The 15735-nt window shown below is 50.4% G+C and overlaps 1 protein-coding gene across 3 annotated transcripts in view; it reads right to left on the bottom strand.

Annotated features, from left to right (window-relative positions):
• Positions 1-15273, bottom strand: part of Aldh1l1 (aldehyde dehydrogenase 1 family, member L1) — a 48404-nt gene extending 33131 nt beyond the window's left edge. Inside the window, exons 1-7 of one of the 3 annotated variants that reach the window (XM_030255052.1) lie at positions 15144-15273; positions 8690-8839; positions 6565-6799; positions 6050-6215; positions 3321-3422; positions 2587-2787; positions 1558-1695 (exon numbers count right to left, since the gene is read on the bottom strand). In XM_030255052.1, the coding sequence (XP_030110912.1) occupies positions 1558-1560 (3 nt within the window). In that variant the 5' untranslated portion in view covers positions 1561-1695; positions 2587-2787; positions 3321-3422; ... (2 more) ...; positions 8690-8839; positions 15144-15273. Of the gene's footprint in view, positions 1-1557; positions 1696-2586; positions 2788-3320; positions 3423-6049; positions 6216-6564; positions 6800-8689; positions 8840-15070 lie in introns of all 3 variants that reach the window. The other 2 variants (NM_027406.2, NM_001356412.1) reach the window with 2 other exon arrangements.
• Between the last annotated feature and the right edge of the window lie 462 nt (positions 15274-15735).

The following is a 15735-nucleotide window of genomic DNA, read 5'->3' as shown; positions in this document are numbered from 1 at the left end:
GGAGAGAGGAAAGGATACAAGGAGAGTCCAGTCCTGGTCTGCACCCTCGAGGACAGCACTCCTGGCAGAGCCTGGCTCCAGCTCTGCGGAGCTTGTGTTAAGTGTGCAGTGCAGGCAGAGTCACCCTTCTCAGTGACGGCAAGCCAGCCTGCTGCCAGCTCATCCAAACTCATTTATCTTATCTTTCCTCTGTCCAACCTTCTAACATGTATTAGACAATTGTGTATGAACAAACAGAGTTCAAGTAACTCATCAAATACATTACAAAATCTGGCAATCTGAGGTAGATATAAGAATATTCCAGAGTCACAACCAGGGTCAAACACAGTGTCTAGAGCAACGCAGTTGCCTTTGAAGATATTCTAGAACTGTCAGCAAGCAGAAGGCCAGCTAGACCCAGCAGACAAGCCTGAGTCATGTTTCCCGAAGGCTTCTGTGCTCTGTTGTTTGGATGGTTGCAGGGGCAGAGACAGCCAGGGCCTTGGGGAACCTACCCCTCCTGAATGCTAACACCAGCCTCCAGCTGCTGCCAGGAGCTGGCCACCGACAGCCTACTGCACAGTCCCATCCTCACTGCACCTGATGCGAAAGCATCTGTGACCAGAGAGGCCAAGGGCTCCACACTATTCCAAGGACAAGAACAGCAGATGCTGACCCGTGAGCACATGTTCAGGGCAGAGGCAAAGTCAATGGATCCTCAGAGACACCTGGATCAGACAAACCCACTCCTTACCTCGTGGCTTTGCTCTGCCCTCATAGCCACATGGGATTTTTTTCCCCCTTAGGGTGCTCCTGAATAATCATCTGTGGGAGAATTTCCCTCTCAGATGCTATTTATAGGATCTCAATAACAGACAGATAACTTCAGTCTGCACACATGCGTTATACATACCTAAGTGCCCACCCACTGTTAAATGGCAGCTGATAGACAGCCTTGGCCTCTCATAATACAACGGCATGAGAATACAGGAGAGAACCTTGTCAGACTGCACAACTCTCCACCCTCCCCACCTTAGCCACACTCACACAGTCAAGGATGCAAAGTGTTGGAGACTTGCCTCTCACCACACCTGTGAGAAAATTCCCAGAGTGGAGTCTCAGGGCCACGGCAGTCTCAGGGCCAGGATTTAGGGTCCGAAGCCCAGCTCTGGCACTGACTAGCTTGAGAAACCTTGGGTAAACTTGGTAAGTCTTTTCATTTTGATTTGCTCCTCTGAAATATGCAAACAATATCTATAATTAACTCCTAGGGTTGTCTGGAGAATGAAGTGGGATGCCTGTTCGTGGTTTTTAAATAGCGGTTGGTGCCTAAGTACACTCCATTCAATTCAGCAGCTATTCCGATATGCAAAGTCCAGTAATAACTACCAGAGCTCAGCAGCCACCCCATTCAGAGAGAGGGAAACTGTGCTCCTGTGGCAGCTTCTCCCTTTACACTCGGTTCTTTCTGTCTCTTCAAGGGCAGCCTGGGGTCTTCCTGTAGGCTTTGAGCCCAAGGACAGCAGCGTGGGTAACTTTGAACCTATGATCCAGGCCGGTGACTCACAGTGTGCTTACCATTCTATCATCATTCCCAAAGAGGATGAGTCCCGCTTTGGTGACTAGGCCTGGACGATGGGCTCCTGGGATGGGTAGAGCTTCTCCCTGAGCCACCAGTCCTGAAGTGTTGAGTGTCGAGTTGAAAAACGTCAGCTTCTATGGCGGGAGAGAAGCCAAGAGACAGCCGATGAGTCCCTGCTATCTGCAGCCCAGCTGAAGCTCCACAGGGCTGAGAGGGCCAAGTGGCATGGGGGCTGATGTGACCCTAGGGTGAGTGTGCCTGAGACCAGCCTTCAGGGGGAACAGGAGAGACCTGGAAGAGCTGTAATCTACACACGAGGCTGAGGCGGACCTAGACCCAGTCTTTGGGAGCACAGATGCTATCCAGAAGATCTGAGGACCTGGATGCCTCAAGCCTCGGGCATCCTTGAGACCTTTGCACTTTCTCAGGGACACAGACCCCCAGGAAAGTTTTCTCAGGGTATGCCACAAAGCCACAGACCCTTGGCTGCTGCTGGCCACTGCTGCAGATGAAGCAGCCACAATAAAGGGTTGTGTGTCAGTGCAGAAAGTGAAGGGTCCTCTGCATAGTCCGCTTGCAGTGAGCTGGGGGGGGGGGGGGGTCAGGGAACTAGACAGCAGTCTGTATGGACACTGGGCAGACTTTGAGAGGTACATAAGACTTGCATCTCTCTATCCTAAGTCAGCTACTGCTCAGTTTCAGCTCAAAGTAAGTTGCCCCTCTCCTGGGGCAAGGTCAGAGCTGGGCCTACTGCATCTGAGAACATGGGGTGAGGCTCAAGCTAAGCAAATTCAACAGGATCCCAGGTTTCAGTAGGTTTCCGGGGCTACCAGTGGCAGCAGACATCTCACTTTTAGCTCTGAATGGTACAGGGTCTCCTAGTCCTGGAGTAGGGGGCATTTGGGAGAAGGTAGAATAGGAGCTCTAGAATTTATCAAACATTTTAAACCTGGCGGGTGGTTTTCAAGGTTGCAGGGTGGGGGCACACAGATCTTCTGCTGGACACCAACCTCATGGGAACCTACCTGCCCACAAGCCTCTGTCCAGGCACCTGGCACCTTGTCATTCCCACGGATCCAGTTGTGAATGGCCTCTGCTGGCTGGTCCCAGTTGATCTGTAGGATCCAAGATGTTGTCTCCTCAGCTAGCTTCTCTCATTCCTGAAGACTGCTGCACAGTGGGCCTAATCTTGCAGGTAGAACCTGGGCTTCCTCCTAGACATGTGTCTGAGTGCAGAGCAGGGTGCCCTGGTTTGGGGCTGTGACCTGAGTTCTCTCCCTGCACAGCCTGTAGAATGGCTTTAGGAAGAGGCTACTGTACTGTTGTCAAGGTGGCTGAGGTCCCACAGAGTCCCAGGAAGAGTGCTTTGGCCCATCCTGTAGAGCCCCACTACTGTATCTTTATGTATACAGGGCTCATGCAGACCTCCATACAGAGATAACCAGTCCCAAGAAGAGGCAGCCATAGGACAACCCACTGCTGCTCCAAGAAACCTCTCAGTGTCCTGGAGCTTCCAGCTCCAAGGCTGATATACGCCATAGCCCTACTTATTCTTCCTCCCTGGAGTGATGCTTCTTCTACTTAAAGAGAAACAGGAAAAACATGATGCCTGAAGGGACCTTGTCCCTCCACGTTTCGATGCTGTGCTGGAACCCTGCCTTCCACTGCTGTTCCTATAGCATCAGTGGAACCTTGCTTCCCTGAGCCACTTCTGCACTCCAGACACGGGTGATGCTGGGTAGCTGGGTTTGGTACTCACCATGGCTGTCTCCTTTTTCTGAATGCCCTCATAGGTGGCTCCTTCCTCAGGCTGGGGACGGCGTGGGGCTGTGCCCTCTGCAATCAGTCGCACAGCCTGAACCTGCAAAGGAGACTCCAGTCAGCTTCCCCAGCATCAGCGTCCCACCCACATCCAGTCCTGGTCCTCACCCTGCAGGCACCTGAGAAGCCTACAGCATGGACACAGGGACACAGGGTATGGGTGACAGGATTTGGGGAGAGTGGAATGGCACACAGACCATCAGCAACACATCCTCTTAGATTATAGATGCTCTAGATCTCTAGGGGAGGAAACAACCAGACCCCACTGGGGATAACAGACACACAAGCCTATGGGTTGCTGTCTGGAACCTTCTTGAAGGAGAATAGCTCTCAAGCCCTGATGTGGGCTTCGACATCTGTAGTAAAGTAACTTCTCTGGGGTCTGAATCAAGGAGTGAAAAGGAGGCTGTAACCCATCCTGAGGAGGACCCAAAGGAGCTATTGTTGACAAGAAATAGAATGCCATGGGGCTGGGGAGGTGGCTCGGTAGTTAAGGGCACTGGGTGTTCTTGTGAGAAGACCTGGGTTCCATTCCCAGCACTCACATGACAGCATACAACCTCCTATAACTCTACTTCTATGGGATCTGATGCCCTCTTCTAATATCCATGGTGCACATATATACAAGCAGGCAAATGCTCACACATGTAAAATAAATAAATAGAAAAAAATTAAAGAAAAAAATAGGGCATCAGAACTGTAATGCAGGGAGGGTTGCCTGTTGAAATACACTATAGTGATAAACATGGGCTGTGTTTGTACAATCCTGTACAATTGCCAGCTCCTGGGGACTTCAAAGGTAGGTGTGTGTGTGTGTGTGTGTGTGTGTGTGTGTGTGTTATAATGCAGGAGATGAAACATACAAAGTAATCACTATACTACAGAGCTAGATTCCCATCCCCAAATTCCTGAACGGAAATTAATTATAATTAATTTAAGTAGACACATGTGACCAGTGGTTGCCTTGGATACTCTGTCTCTAATGGCCATCTGAGTCATTTGCTGTGGAATGTGAAGTCCTCTCATCTCAGGCTAAGTATTCAACAAGGCAGCTTTGCTCACTACTGTTTAACACACAGTGAAAACATTAAAGACAAAAAGGCAGCTGATGTGAAAACAGACTGTGGTGAGGGGCAGATGGCTCAGGGCTTGCAGTGGTCTGGTGACTGACACCTTGCTCACTGCCATGTGACAAGGCTCTTTGTCTGTAAAACATCCTGGCCTGATTATCAAGGGCTTTGGTCCTCTCTCACTAGCCTACCCTACAGGAACAATATACACACTAGGACCTCCTGGGGGCACTGTGTCCTTCCTTGTCTTTCCACAGCCCTGCCCAGTGGAGAGTCTGGAACACCACTGCAATTAAGTGGCTATCTTCCCCAATTGATCACAGCAGGATGCATATCACCGAAGCAGCCAATCAGTGTAGGAGGCAGAGGTCCTTGTGTTCAGAGATAAGGACTAGGGAAATGAGGAATGTTAAACAAGCAGGGTTAGCCTGCAGTTATAGTGCTCACCTTTAATCCCAGCACTCAGGAAGCAAGAGCAAGTGGATCTCTTGAGCTTGAGGCCAGTCTACTCTAAAGAGTGAGTTCCAGGACAGCCAGAGCTACACAGAGAAACCCTGCCTCTAAAAACTAAAAAAACCAACCAAACAAAAACCATGCAGGGTTGTCCCTTTAGATGGAGAGATGTTTAATAACCGGTTGTCTGCCCAGAAGGCTGGGAAAGGACATGGTAAATAGCCTGGTGACATTTGTGCTATGCTATCTATGTGGCTGGGACCACACCACATCCTTCCCCAGACCCTTATCATGAACTTGTTTTCCCTCACTCAATCTACACAACCCATCTTTATGACAGGTGTCACATGTACTTTACAAAGCAGGGCTTCGCTGTAGTCATGTCTTAAGCTTTTATTGTACACACAGGATTGAATTAAATATCACCAGGAAGTCTTTTTTCACCAAATTGTGCTGTTCTTAAATGTGCCTAAAATAAACATGAAGTGTGAACCAACACTGGCTACTGAGTCATACTGAACCCAATTTCCTTCTTGCTTCTCTTGGATCGACACTCTGCAGGCCCTGATGTTTATAGAGTCCCCACAAGTCAGAGTATTCTTGTTGCTCAGGCCAACAACTGAGTCAGCATAACCACATGACCCATAATGTCCAATCAGAGTCTTCCTTGATCTTTCAGCCATATATCTTGGAGAAATGGGGTTTCTCACCCCATGGAAGCTTAGACATAGGAGTCAAGGATCTTTCATGTCATGCAGGACATCTGACCTGAGGATAAAATGAACTAAACAGAAAAAGGACCAAATTGAGACGTGAGAATCCAAAGACTTAGAGGCTTTTGGATTCAACCACACCTGGCCCACCCTGTGTCTGGACTTGTCTAGTCAATGACTCCAACCAAAGTGCCTTTTGGGCTAACACCCTCTTGAGTTGGGCTCTGCCTACTCTGCCCACAGTTCCTTCACGTTCATCATCCCATCCCTTTGAGGTCCTAAAGAGTGAGTGCCCTCTTTCACGAGTCCTGAAATTGAGTGTGTATGCCTGGCCAGTGGCGATCAGGAAGGGCAATGGAGCCAAGAGTCTAGAGACTGTGTCAGGGCAGGTATGTGATGGGAGGGCAGGCGTGGCCAGCCTTCAGTCTTACCATCCCTTTGATGCCCTCTGGGAAGAGGAAACGGTTGTACAGCGTGCTCACGGTGTCATCTGGAAGCACGTCACACTCCTTCTGCAGCAGAAGGTCACCAGTGTCCAGACCGTCATCAGCCCAGAAGATAGTGAAGCCTCCTTTCTTATCTCCATGAATGAGGGTCCTGGAAGATACGAGGAAAGTATCAGTCTGATAGAAAGTGTCACAGAGGATACCCTGGGAGCTGGTCCCTGGCCCCTGCCACTCTTGGGAGGGGTCTACCTCCTCCCATAGGGGGCTGACACCTTCTCCTATAGAAAGGGAAGAAAAGAAACAGCGTTTATGATCTCCAACCATGCGTGTGCACCACCACCTGACAAGCGTGCTGACTTAACACTCCCCTACTGTGGTTCAGGGAGACACACGGCAGGGCAGGGTAGGCATCAGCACCATGCACTTGACTGCCCCAGAGAGATGTTTCAGGTTGAGGGAGGGTGACATGCCAGGCAAATTGAGGGTGGAGCCCATCTTACCAGTTGATGGCTGAGGCCCCTCGGTGCCTGGGCAGCAGAGATGGATGGTAGATGATGGAGCCATGCCGGGGGGCATTGATGACCTCCATGGGTATGAACTGGCTGCAGAAGGGGAGCACGTTGAGTTCTGCACCCAGAGCCTGGTACTTGGCCACGACCTCGGGCAGAGCCTGTCCTCGAGCCCGCCACCGAGGGAACTTAAACACGGGCACGCCATCCTTCTCGGCCTCCAGGCCTGTGGAGAGAGCAGGTGAGCAAGCTTCCTCTCTGTTCTACCCACACACTGTCAGCTGTCTCTACCCAGAGAAGTGGCTATGGGCCCATTCTTGGTCCCCTTCCGGAACAGTTCCCACTGTCCAGCAAAGTTCTGATGTGGGTGGGGCTAGCCGCGGGTGAGTACTGGGCAGGGACTTTCCTGCTGCAAGCCCTAAGGCCTCCGAATGCCTCCCTTGCTCAGATCTCACAGGTTCTCCTTACAGCCCTTTCCAGAGGCCCCTCCATGCCCAACACTATGTCTTCCTCCTTTCCCCTGACATCTCTACTTCCCTTTCCCTACCTCTCCATCCTCTGGGTGTCAGCTGTACCAGGAGGAGGTGAAGAGGCCAGTGTGTGTGGGGGGGGGGGGAGGGAGGAGGACAATAAGGGTGAGGAAAGAGTTTGGTCCTTCGGTGGGATCCTGTCCACCACCCTAGTCAGATGCCTCACCCTAGCTATAGGGGTTCCTTCCCAGAGAAGCCAATTAATCCCTGCTCCCAGGATGCAGACCTGGCCCCGCCCGATGTACACACTCTGTTCCTCACACCTGCAGCCTGGAGGCCCAGTCCCGGCCTGCAGGGCTCCTTATAGGCCATTTCCTGCACAACACCATCCCCTCTTATCCTCAGGTTGGTGGTAACAGCGGCCTCTGGAAGGCACAACCCTGACCGTCAGGGGCTCTCTTTGGCTGACCATTCTTCAGTACTTATGAACATCCTTAAGCAATTCTCTTAAGAGCACTCCTGTTGTGTACAGTCCACCCTTGACCCTGCTCTCTGTCCTCATCTCTGCCACCATGACCTGATGTGGTCATGAGGGGCAATATTTACATAGTCAATGTCACCAGGTTTGGAATCAGTAGGAGGGTGTTGCCAAGGTGCTAACATCCCTGGGATGTGGATAACGACATCTTATGTACCGAGGTAAATAAAACAGGAGAAAAGAGCCAGCTAACGACCAGGACAAATCTCAGCTTCACAGTGTGACCAGCTGTGATGAGACTAGGTTGGACTACACTTCCAAAGCAGCCTCACTGGGGCCAGTGAGACTCCTGCAGGCCATCCAAGGTCAAGGCCAAGCAGTGGTCCCAACAGGGCCTGGGCTGGTACTGGCAGGTACTGGGAGCAGACATTGTCTGGTCACTGTTAGTATCTGTTTGTAGAGCTCAGACAGTGGGGTCATGTATATCATGCTGTGGTCAGGTGCAAGGCTGAGACCTGGCAGGCATCATCAGAGTCCAGGGGTCAGACTGTGGCTGCTTGCTCTGCCCTGGATCTGGCTGGTCCCACAAAGTCACTTTCCTACTCTCAATCTCCCATCCTTAAGCTGTACCCCACAGTCCTCCTCCATCAGGCCTGAGAAGGCCCTGTTCATCATATGGAAGCCCCAGCATCCTGGGTGCTGGGCTCCAGTTCCAAGGAAAGGGTCCAGGACTGAGGTAGGGCTCTCCCCAGTGAGGTAGGGACACCCAGAAGATGCTAAAAGGGAAACCTCTCAGCTCTATCCACTCTGTGTGCCAGGAACCTTTGGGTGGACTGAGCACTCAGGGCTAACAGAGCCCCAAAGATGGTGACATGAACGGAATGACAACCCCAAGAGCCACCCCTAGGAGGTCTTCAGAGATTAGATGCTTGGGTCAGAGAAGTTAAGAGAGGTATGTGGGACAAAATGGACTTCTCTATGCCCACTGGTCAGGATACAGATCCCACCCCATAGTCACTTTATTCCAGGGCAGTCCAGCAGCCACTTGGCATCGGGGTGGATTCAGGATGGAAGGTGTGTAAGTGTCCTCTGCAAGGGCTGTGCTGTGAGACCCCAGACTTTACCTACCAAGCCCACCCTCCTCCCTGCCCCTGAGCTGCTCACTCACCCAGGGGATCTGCTTTCCCATCCTTGTCTGGGATGGTGAACACACCCACCACCTCATGGCCCTCCTTCCTTAGCTGGCAGTAAACCTCCTGGCCAAACAGGCTCTGCCCGATTACTGCAATCTTCATGGCAACAGAAGGTTGGAAGGCACCTGTTGAAGGAGCAGCCAGAGGGTTAGAAAGGGCTCTCTGGAGTCGTAGGAAACCGCGCGGGCTCCTGCGGGTGCTTTCTCCTGTCTTGGCCATCCCTGGGGCTCCATGAACAGCAGGCTGCTTTGGGGAGACTGCTACTGTGCAAGGGGACAGGGGTACCCTAGACATCTGTGGATGTGAAGACTGATGACAGCTGTTGGATCAGACAGTGACTGTAGCTTTAGGGGGCTCTCTTCACTGATCCCTGCAAATTGTCACAAACCTGGTGCAAGTCCTCAGAGACATTTTAGAACATTCCCTGGAAGTGACCCATCTGTGACCTTGGCCACACCACTTTAAGCCTTTGTTCCCTTGCTGTTAATGAGAAAGCCACCACACTTCTCTTGAGGTCACACCAGGCTTATTGCACCAGGCCCAGAAGTCATGAGAGAGACAACAAGGAGCTTTGCTTGACACCAGCCTCCAGAGCACAGGGTGACTGAGTTGGGAGGGGTGCTAGTGGGTAAGGCTGAAGAGAGGGACATTGGAATGAAGAGAAGTCAGTGTGGATGGCTGCCAAGTTCAGTACCTTCCTGTAAAACCCGAGGTACTCTCTGGTATCTTTCCTTAAATTGTCCATTTATCACATATGCATGGTTTAGGGAAAAGACCAAAGCAGCGAGCACTTCACACACTCAGAGGCGCAGAAAACAAGGGTGTGAAGCAGCCTCACGAATTCCCACAGGCACAGCTTGCTGCTGTCTGAGCACCCGGAATGCCTGTTGCTCACCAAACACCAGGGGCTCTCTCAGCACAGAGCACCGATCTTGTTTGCCTTGGTCAACCTCACACATCTGCCGTTCAGACTTAACCTCATGCCTACTTTCTCCGCCGTCTCGCTAGCCTGTGGACATGTGAGCTGTCAGGGCTCGGTGTTTGTGTCACAGATGGCCATGCTGGCTCAAACGCTGCACAACCTCCACAAAAATCAACTCCAAACAAATCACAGACCTGAGGTTATAAGCCACTCAAAGATAATAAGAGAGACATGGGCAGCCTTGCATCATCAATAGCTTTCAAAGCACAGAACTGGAGGGCTCATGAAAAGAAGAGTTAAGTCCTTCACTCAGTTAAATACTTCTACTTTTAAAGGACTACATCAAGAAAATAAAATGAGGCCAGGCATGGTGGTGCAGGCCTTTAATCCCAGCACTTGGGAGGCAGAGGCAGGTGGATTTCTGAGTTCGAGGCCAGCCTGGTCTACAGAGTGAGTTTCAGGACAGCCAGAGCTATAGAGAAACCCTGTCTAGAAAAAAAAAGAAAAAGAAAAAGAAAAAAAAAGAAAAAAAAAACAAAGAAAAGAAAAGAAGATGAGAATCCAAAAACTGGGAGACCTGAAAAGCCAACCCTCAAAACTCAGTCAAAAGAGCAACAACTCGATTCAAACCTGCTAATAAGATGTTGCAACATATAACAAGGACACTCCAACATACAACAAGTTCCACTATGTTTATAGCAGCCTTATTTATAATAGCCAGAAGCTGGAAAGAACCCAGATGTCCTTCAACAGAGATACAGAAAATGTGGTACATTTACATAATGTAGTACTGCTCAGCTATTAAAAACAATGACTTCATGAAATTCTTAGGAAAATGGATGGAACTAGAAAATATCATCCTGAGTAAGGTAATCCAATCACAAAAGAACACACATGGTATACTCTCACTGATACATGGATATTATAATGCCCAGAAGCTGGGAATACCCAAGATACAATTCACAGACCACATGAAACTCAAGAAGAATGAAGACCAAAATGTGGATGCTTCAGTCCTTCTTAGAAGGGGGGACAAAATACTCAATGGAGGAAATATGGAGACAAAGTGTGGAGCAGAGACTGAAGGAAAGGCCATCTAAAGACTGCCCCACCTGGAGATCCATCCCATATACAGTCACCAAATACAGACACTATTGTGGATGCCAAGAAGTTCTTGCTGACATGAGCTTGATATGGCTGTCTCCTGAGAGGCTCTGCCAGAGCCTGACATATACAGAGGCGGATGTTTGCAGCCAACCATCGGACTGAACATGGGGTCCCCAATGGAGGAGTTAAAGGACTGAAGGAGCTAAAAGGGTTTGCAATGCCATAGGAAAAACAACACTAACAACCAATCAGATCCCCCCTCCCAGCTCCCAGGTACTAAACCACCAACCAAAGAGTACACATGGAGGGGCCCATGGCTCCAACCGCATATGTAGCAGAGGATGGTCTTGTCAGGCATCAGTGGAAGGAGAAGTCCTTGGTCCTGTGAAGGCTTGATGCCCCAGTGTCAGGGAATACCAGGGCGTGGAGGTGGGAGTGGGTGGATGGGTGGCGGAACAACCCTCATAGAAGTAGGGGGAGGGAGGATGGGATAGGGGGTTGGGGGGGGACTGGCAAAGGGGATAACATTTGAAATGTAAATAAAGAAAATATCCAATAAAAGAAAAGAAAAAGAAAAAGAAAAAAGCTGGTGGAGGCCAGAAGGTGGCATCGGATGTCCCTGGAGCTAGAGCCTCAGGAGGTTGTAAACTGCCTTGCCTCAGTGCTGGGAATAGAATGCAAGTCCTCTGGAAGAGCAGCAAGCCCTCTTAACCAGTAAGCCACCGTTCCAGTTCCCCAAAGCATGCTTGATCTAAGGCACCCCTCACTGTAACTATGGGTTCTAGAACCCACTCTGCGCCAGACACTTTTATGTCAATTTGACAGAGCTAGAGCATTGAAGAGGAGGGAACCCCAATGGAGAAAACACCTCCATCATCAGATCAGGGCGTAGGCAAGCCTATGGCCATTTTCTTAATTAGTGATTGGTGTGGGAGGCCCAGCTCGTTGTGGGTGGGGTCCTGTGCTGGTGGTCCTGGGTTCTTTAAGAAAACAGGCTGAGAAAGCCATGTGGAGCAAGCCAGTAAGCAGCACTCCTCTATGACCTCTGCATCAGCTCCTGCCTCCAGGCTCCTGCATGTTTGAGTTCCTGACTTCCATTGATGATGAATGGTGATGACAAAGCATAAGCCAATTAAACCCTTTCCTTCCCAAGTTGCTATTGGCCATGGGGTTTCATCACAGCAATGCTAGGACACGCCCTCATTGGCATTTCTTCAAATGGACAGAAAGCTAATGTCCACATAAAACCCCACATGCAGCATTACTTAGAACTGACCAATCCTGGAAGCAACTATGACACCGGTTAGGGAGTGAATGGAAAAACAAGGCAAAAGCCAGTGAGGATGGGGTTCAGATCATGGACCATAAGCCAGAGATAGTGCAAAGGTCAGTGGTTTCCAGGGCAGAGGGGAGGGTGGTGGGTAGAGAACACTCATGGGCTCTAAGTCTACAAGGATGGATACAGGTCCTTACACACCGCCCAAACCTGAAGAGCATGCCAACAGCTCACTGCAGAACACGGATTTGAGGTCATCACACGCATTGGCATAGGCTCACATAGCACGGTGAATGTTTAACAGGAGACAACATGGGCAGAGTGAATATATGGGAATCCAATTCTGCCCTCATGTTTTCCCATAAACTTAAAACAAGTTTTGAGGGTTGATTATTAATTTAAAGGAACAAATAGAGCTCTCTGGGCCTACATTTTGCTCAAAAAAAGTCCAACTGGATTAAAAGTAAATATTTTTACACCAAAGACAAGAAGAAAATATAGTAAGGTGGGAATTTGGCTCAGCTGACTGAACATCAATTCTAGCATGCATGAAGTTTCATCCCCAGCTCCACAGAACTAAGTGTACTGGAACAGGCTGTTAGCAAAGCTCTTGGGAGGTGGATGCAGGAGGATTGGAGGTCAAGGTCATCACCAGCTACAAAGAGGGCTTGGGGCCAGCCTGGGCTACATGAAACCCTGTCTCAAAAATGGAGGAGAAAGAGAAGGAAGAGGAGTAGGAGGGGGGGAGGGGAGAGAGAGAGGGAGAGAGAGAGAGAGAGAGAGAGAGAGAGAGAGAGAGAGGACTGTTAGAAAATATTGGTGAACAGTAGGCTTTCCAAGCCTGGCTCTAACAGTGGAATATAAATTGAACATGACAAAGTTTCACATATAAAGCAGTTTACTAAAAGGAAAAACTTACAGCCAACAGACAAAATAATGTTCAAATCACAACCAGTTAGAACAATGCAGTGTTAAACACAGTACATACTCCCCCCTGTAAAACCGACAGGTATTGAAAATAATATTATACACAGTGTTGGGGAGGTTTGGGGAACAGTAAGTGGAGTCAAACTCTGCAGGGGGCATGAAAAATGGCTCAGTCCTGACTTAGTGTCTCCCTTACAAACTGTAGGAAGACCAGAGGACAACGGGTGGGTTTATGCTGTGGTGAATTGCAGTTAGTAGACCATGCCATCAGGATGTAGCCAACTGTTGCTGGCTGGGGATATGTGAGCCAACATGTTCCAGCAGATAGCAGCTCACTGTAATTTCCCAAAGCAGTAATGTGGTGTGTGTGTGTGTGGGGGGGGGTATGGTATGGTATGGTATGGTATGGTATGGTATGGTATGGTATGTGTGTCTGTAGTATGGTGTGTGTGTCTATGGTATAGTGTATGTGTCTGTCTGTGGTATGGTATGTGTGTTTGTCTGTCTGTGGTATGGTATGTGTGTGTGTGTGTGTGTGTGTGTGTGTGTGTATTGCATGTGGGTGTCTGTGGTATGTGTATGTGTCTTTGTGTCTGTGTGGTATGGTGTGTTTGTGTGTCTGGGGTATGGTGTGTGTGTCTATGGTATGGTGTATGTGTCTGTCTGTAGTATGGTGTGTGTGTGTGTTTGTCTGTCTGTGGTATGATGTGTATGTGTGCATGTGTGTTTGTGTGTATGTATGTGTGTGTGTATTGTATGTGGGTGTCTGTGGTATGTGCATCTGTCTTTGTGTCAGTGTGATATGGTGTGTCTGTGGTATGGTGTGTCTGTGGGTCTGGGATATGGTGTGTGTGTCTATGTGAGTCTGCAGGATGGTGTGTGTGTGTGTGCTCTATGTATTTGTTGCCTTCTTTCAAGGGGGATTCAGTGCATAGCCCAGGCTGCCCTGGACATTTCCATCCTCCCACCTCAGCCCCTTGAGTGCTGAGATTTCAGCTCTGTGCTCCCTCACCTGCCTCCCTTCCCTCTGAACATCTGTTATTTATAGAAAGAGTAAGGGAGAAAAACACAAGCAAACAAAACAACAAAAACCCCACTTCTGGCTTCAGTCAGGATGGCTGCAGATCAGCCGTTATCACAGCTCAGGGACAAGAAGGAACATGGAGTGAGGACTGTCACATAAAGCTGGCCTTTGGCCACACAGATAGCAAATGAGGGTCTGGAGGGTCTACTGAGCCCCAGGCTATAGGGTGCAGACTCCCACCCCTGTCTTCTTGTCATGGGACACCCCCAGGGGCTGCTGAAGCCTTGGGCCTTCAGGGACTCAGAGGGCTCCTGTTCCGCAGGTCCCTTCTTCTAGCCCCTGGGTCAGGACAGCAGAACAGTGGCAGGAGCCCTCCCTCTATAGCCTGCTGCAGTCCCATGCTGGGAGCAGACCTAGTGGTAGTCAGAGTTCACCCCATGGCCAGACATTCTGCAAGGAACCCCCTCCTATAACTGCTCAAGGCTGACCCTCTCCTATGATAGCCTCTTTGCCCTGGCTCCAGGTGGGGGGTGGATAAGTCCCTCAGGGAGTCAAGATCAGACACTTCCATGATCCTGGGTGTGGCTACAGGGAACAATAGAGCAACCCAGCTCTCAAGCCTGCAAGGCCTTAGTGAACTTCACCTTCCCTGTGTCTCAAATGCCTCTGTAAAATATGTCCCTGCTGTCTCCTGGGCACAGAGAACTTATATGGACAGAGGACAGTGCCAACACTCACCACCAGCTGCCTAGGACCAGAATTCTCCAGGAACCTCAGGAGAGGTGTACTGTTAAGACACCACACCTCCACATTTTACAGACCAGAAGCCAAGATTCAGCTGTGCTCAAGAAAACTCCTAGGACATGAGCCTGGGGTGGTGGTGCACGCCTTTAATCCCAACTCTCCGGAGACCCAGGCTGGTCTACAAAGCTTGTTCCAGGATAGTCGAAGCTACTCAGGGAAAACCTCCCTCAAGGTGGGAAAAAAAGGGCAGGAACTGTAGTTCCCAGGGCAGGAGCTGAGGATCCAAGGTTCAGCGGCTGCCTGTAGTGGAGAGGATCTGGGTGCCTCTCTCAAAAACAAAAGAAAAAGAAACTTACCCAAGGTCAAAGACGGGAAGTAGGGAAAACAGGGTCACCGGCCCAGGGCTCTGGGCTAGCAACCCAGAAGTACCTGCTAGCTGCGAGCGTCAGTCAGCTGTCAGCAGTCAGCACAGGGGCAGCAAGCTCCCAGAAGGGCGCACAAGCTCGGGTCTTGTGCAGAGAGGGTTAGGGTCAGTGCTCCTCCTCCAGGCAGAGAAGAGGCGGGCTCTAGGGCCCGCCCAGCCTAGATCTCTCCAATCATAGGAGGCCCTCCGGCCAGGCCCCCAGATATGACCAATCAGGAGATCTTTCCCTAGTCCCTAGAATGGGGTGAGGGATTTGGGAAGTGGACTGGCAGAACCAAGCTCAGGTCATCCGTCCATTTGCGGGGACCTTGCTCCCCAGAGGGCTCCGGCTTTCCCTTCTGCAAAATGGGCCACCATCGTCTATAAAAAGCACCGTGCAGCGACAGGCACGTCCTCAAAAGGCTGGGTTGGAGACCTCCCCGCCTCCCCGCACCCCCAATTCCGGGTAGAGTTCATTGCCTAGCATGCCCGGAACCTAACTGGTCGCCCAGGGCCCAGAGCCAGCCGCTGATTCACCAGACCAGACCTCGATGGGACTTCAGTGAGCCTCAGTCCCGAGACTGGAGGTGGGCATAGACCCATGAGTGAGGAGGCAAG

Source organism: Mus musculus, chromosome 6 (assembly GCF_000001635.26).
Source record: "Mus musculus strain C57BL/6J chromosome 6, GRCm38.p6 C57BL/6J".
Lineage (NCBI taxonomy): Eukaryota > Metazoa > Chordata > Mammalia > Rodentia > Muridae > Mus > Mus musculus.
Note: the sequence above shows the minus strand (reverse complement) of the source record. Positions and strands in the feature narration are given on the sequence as shown.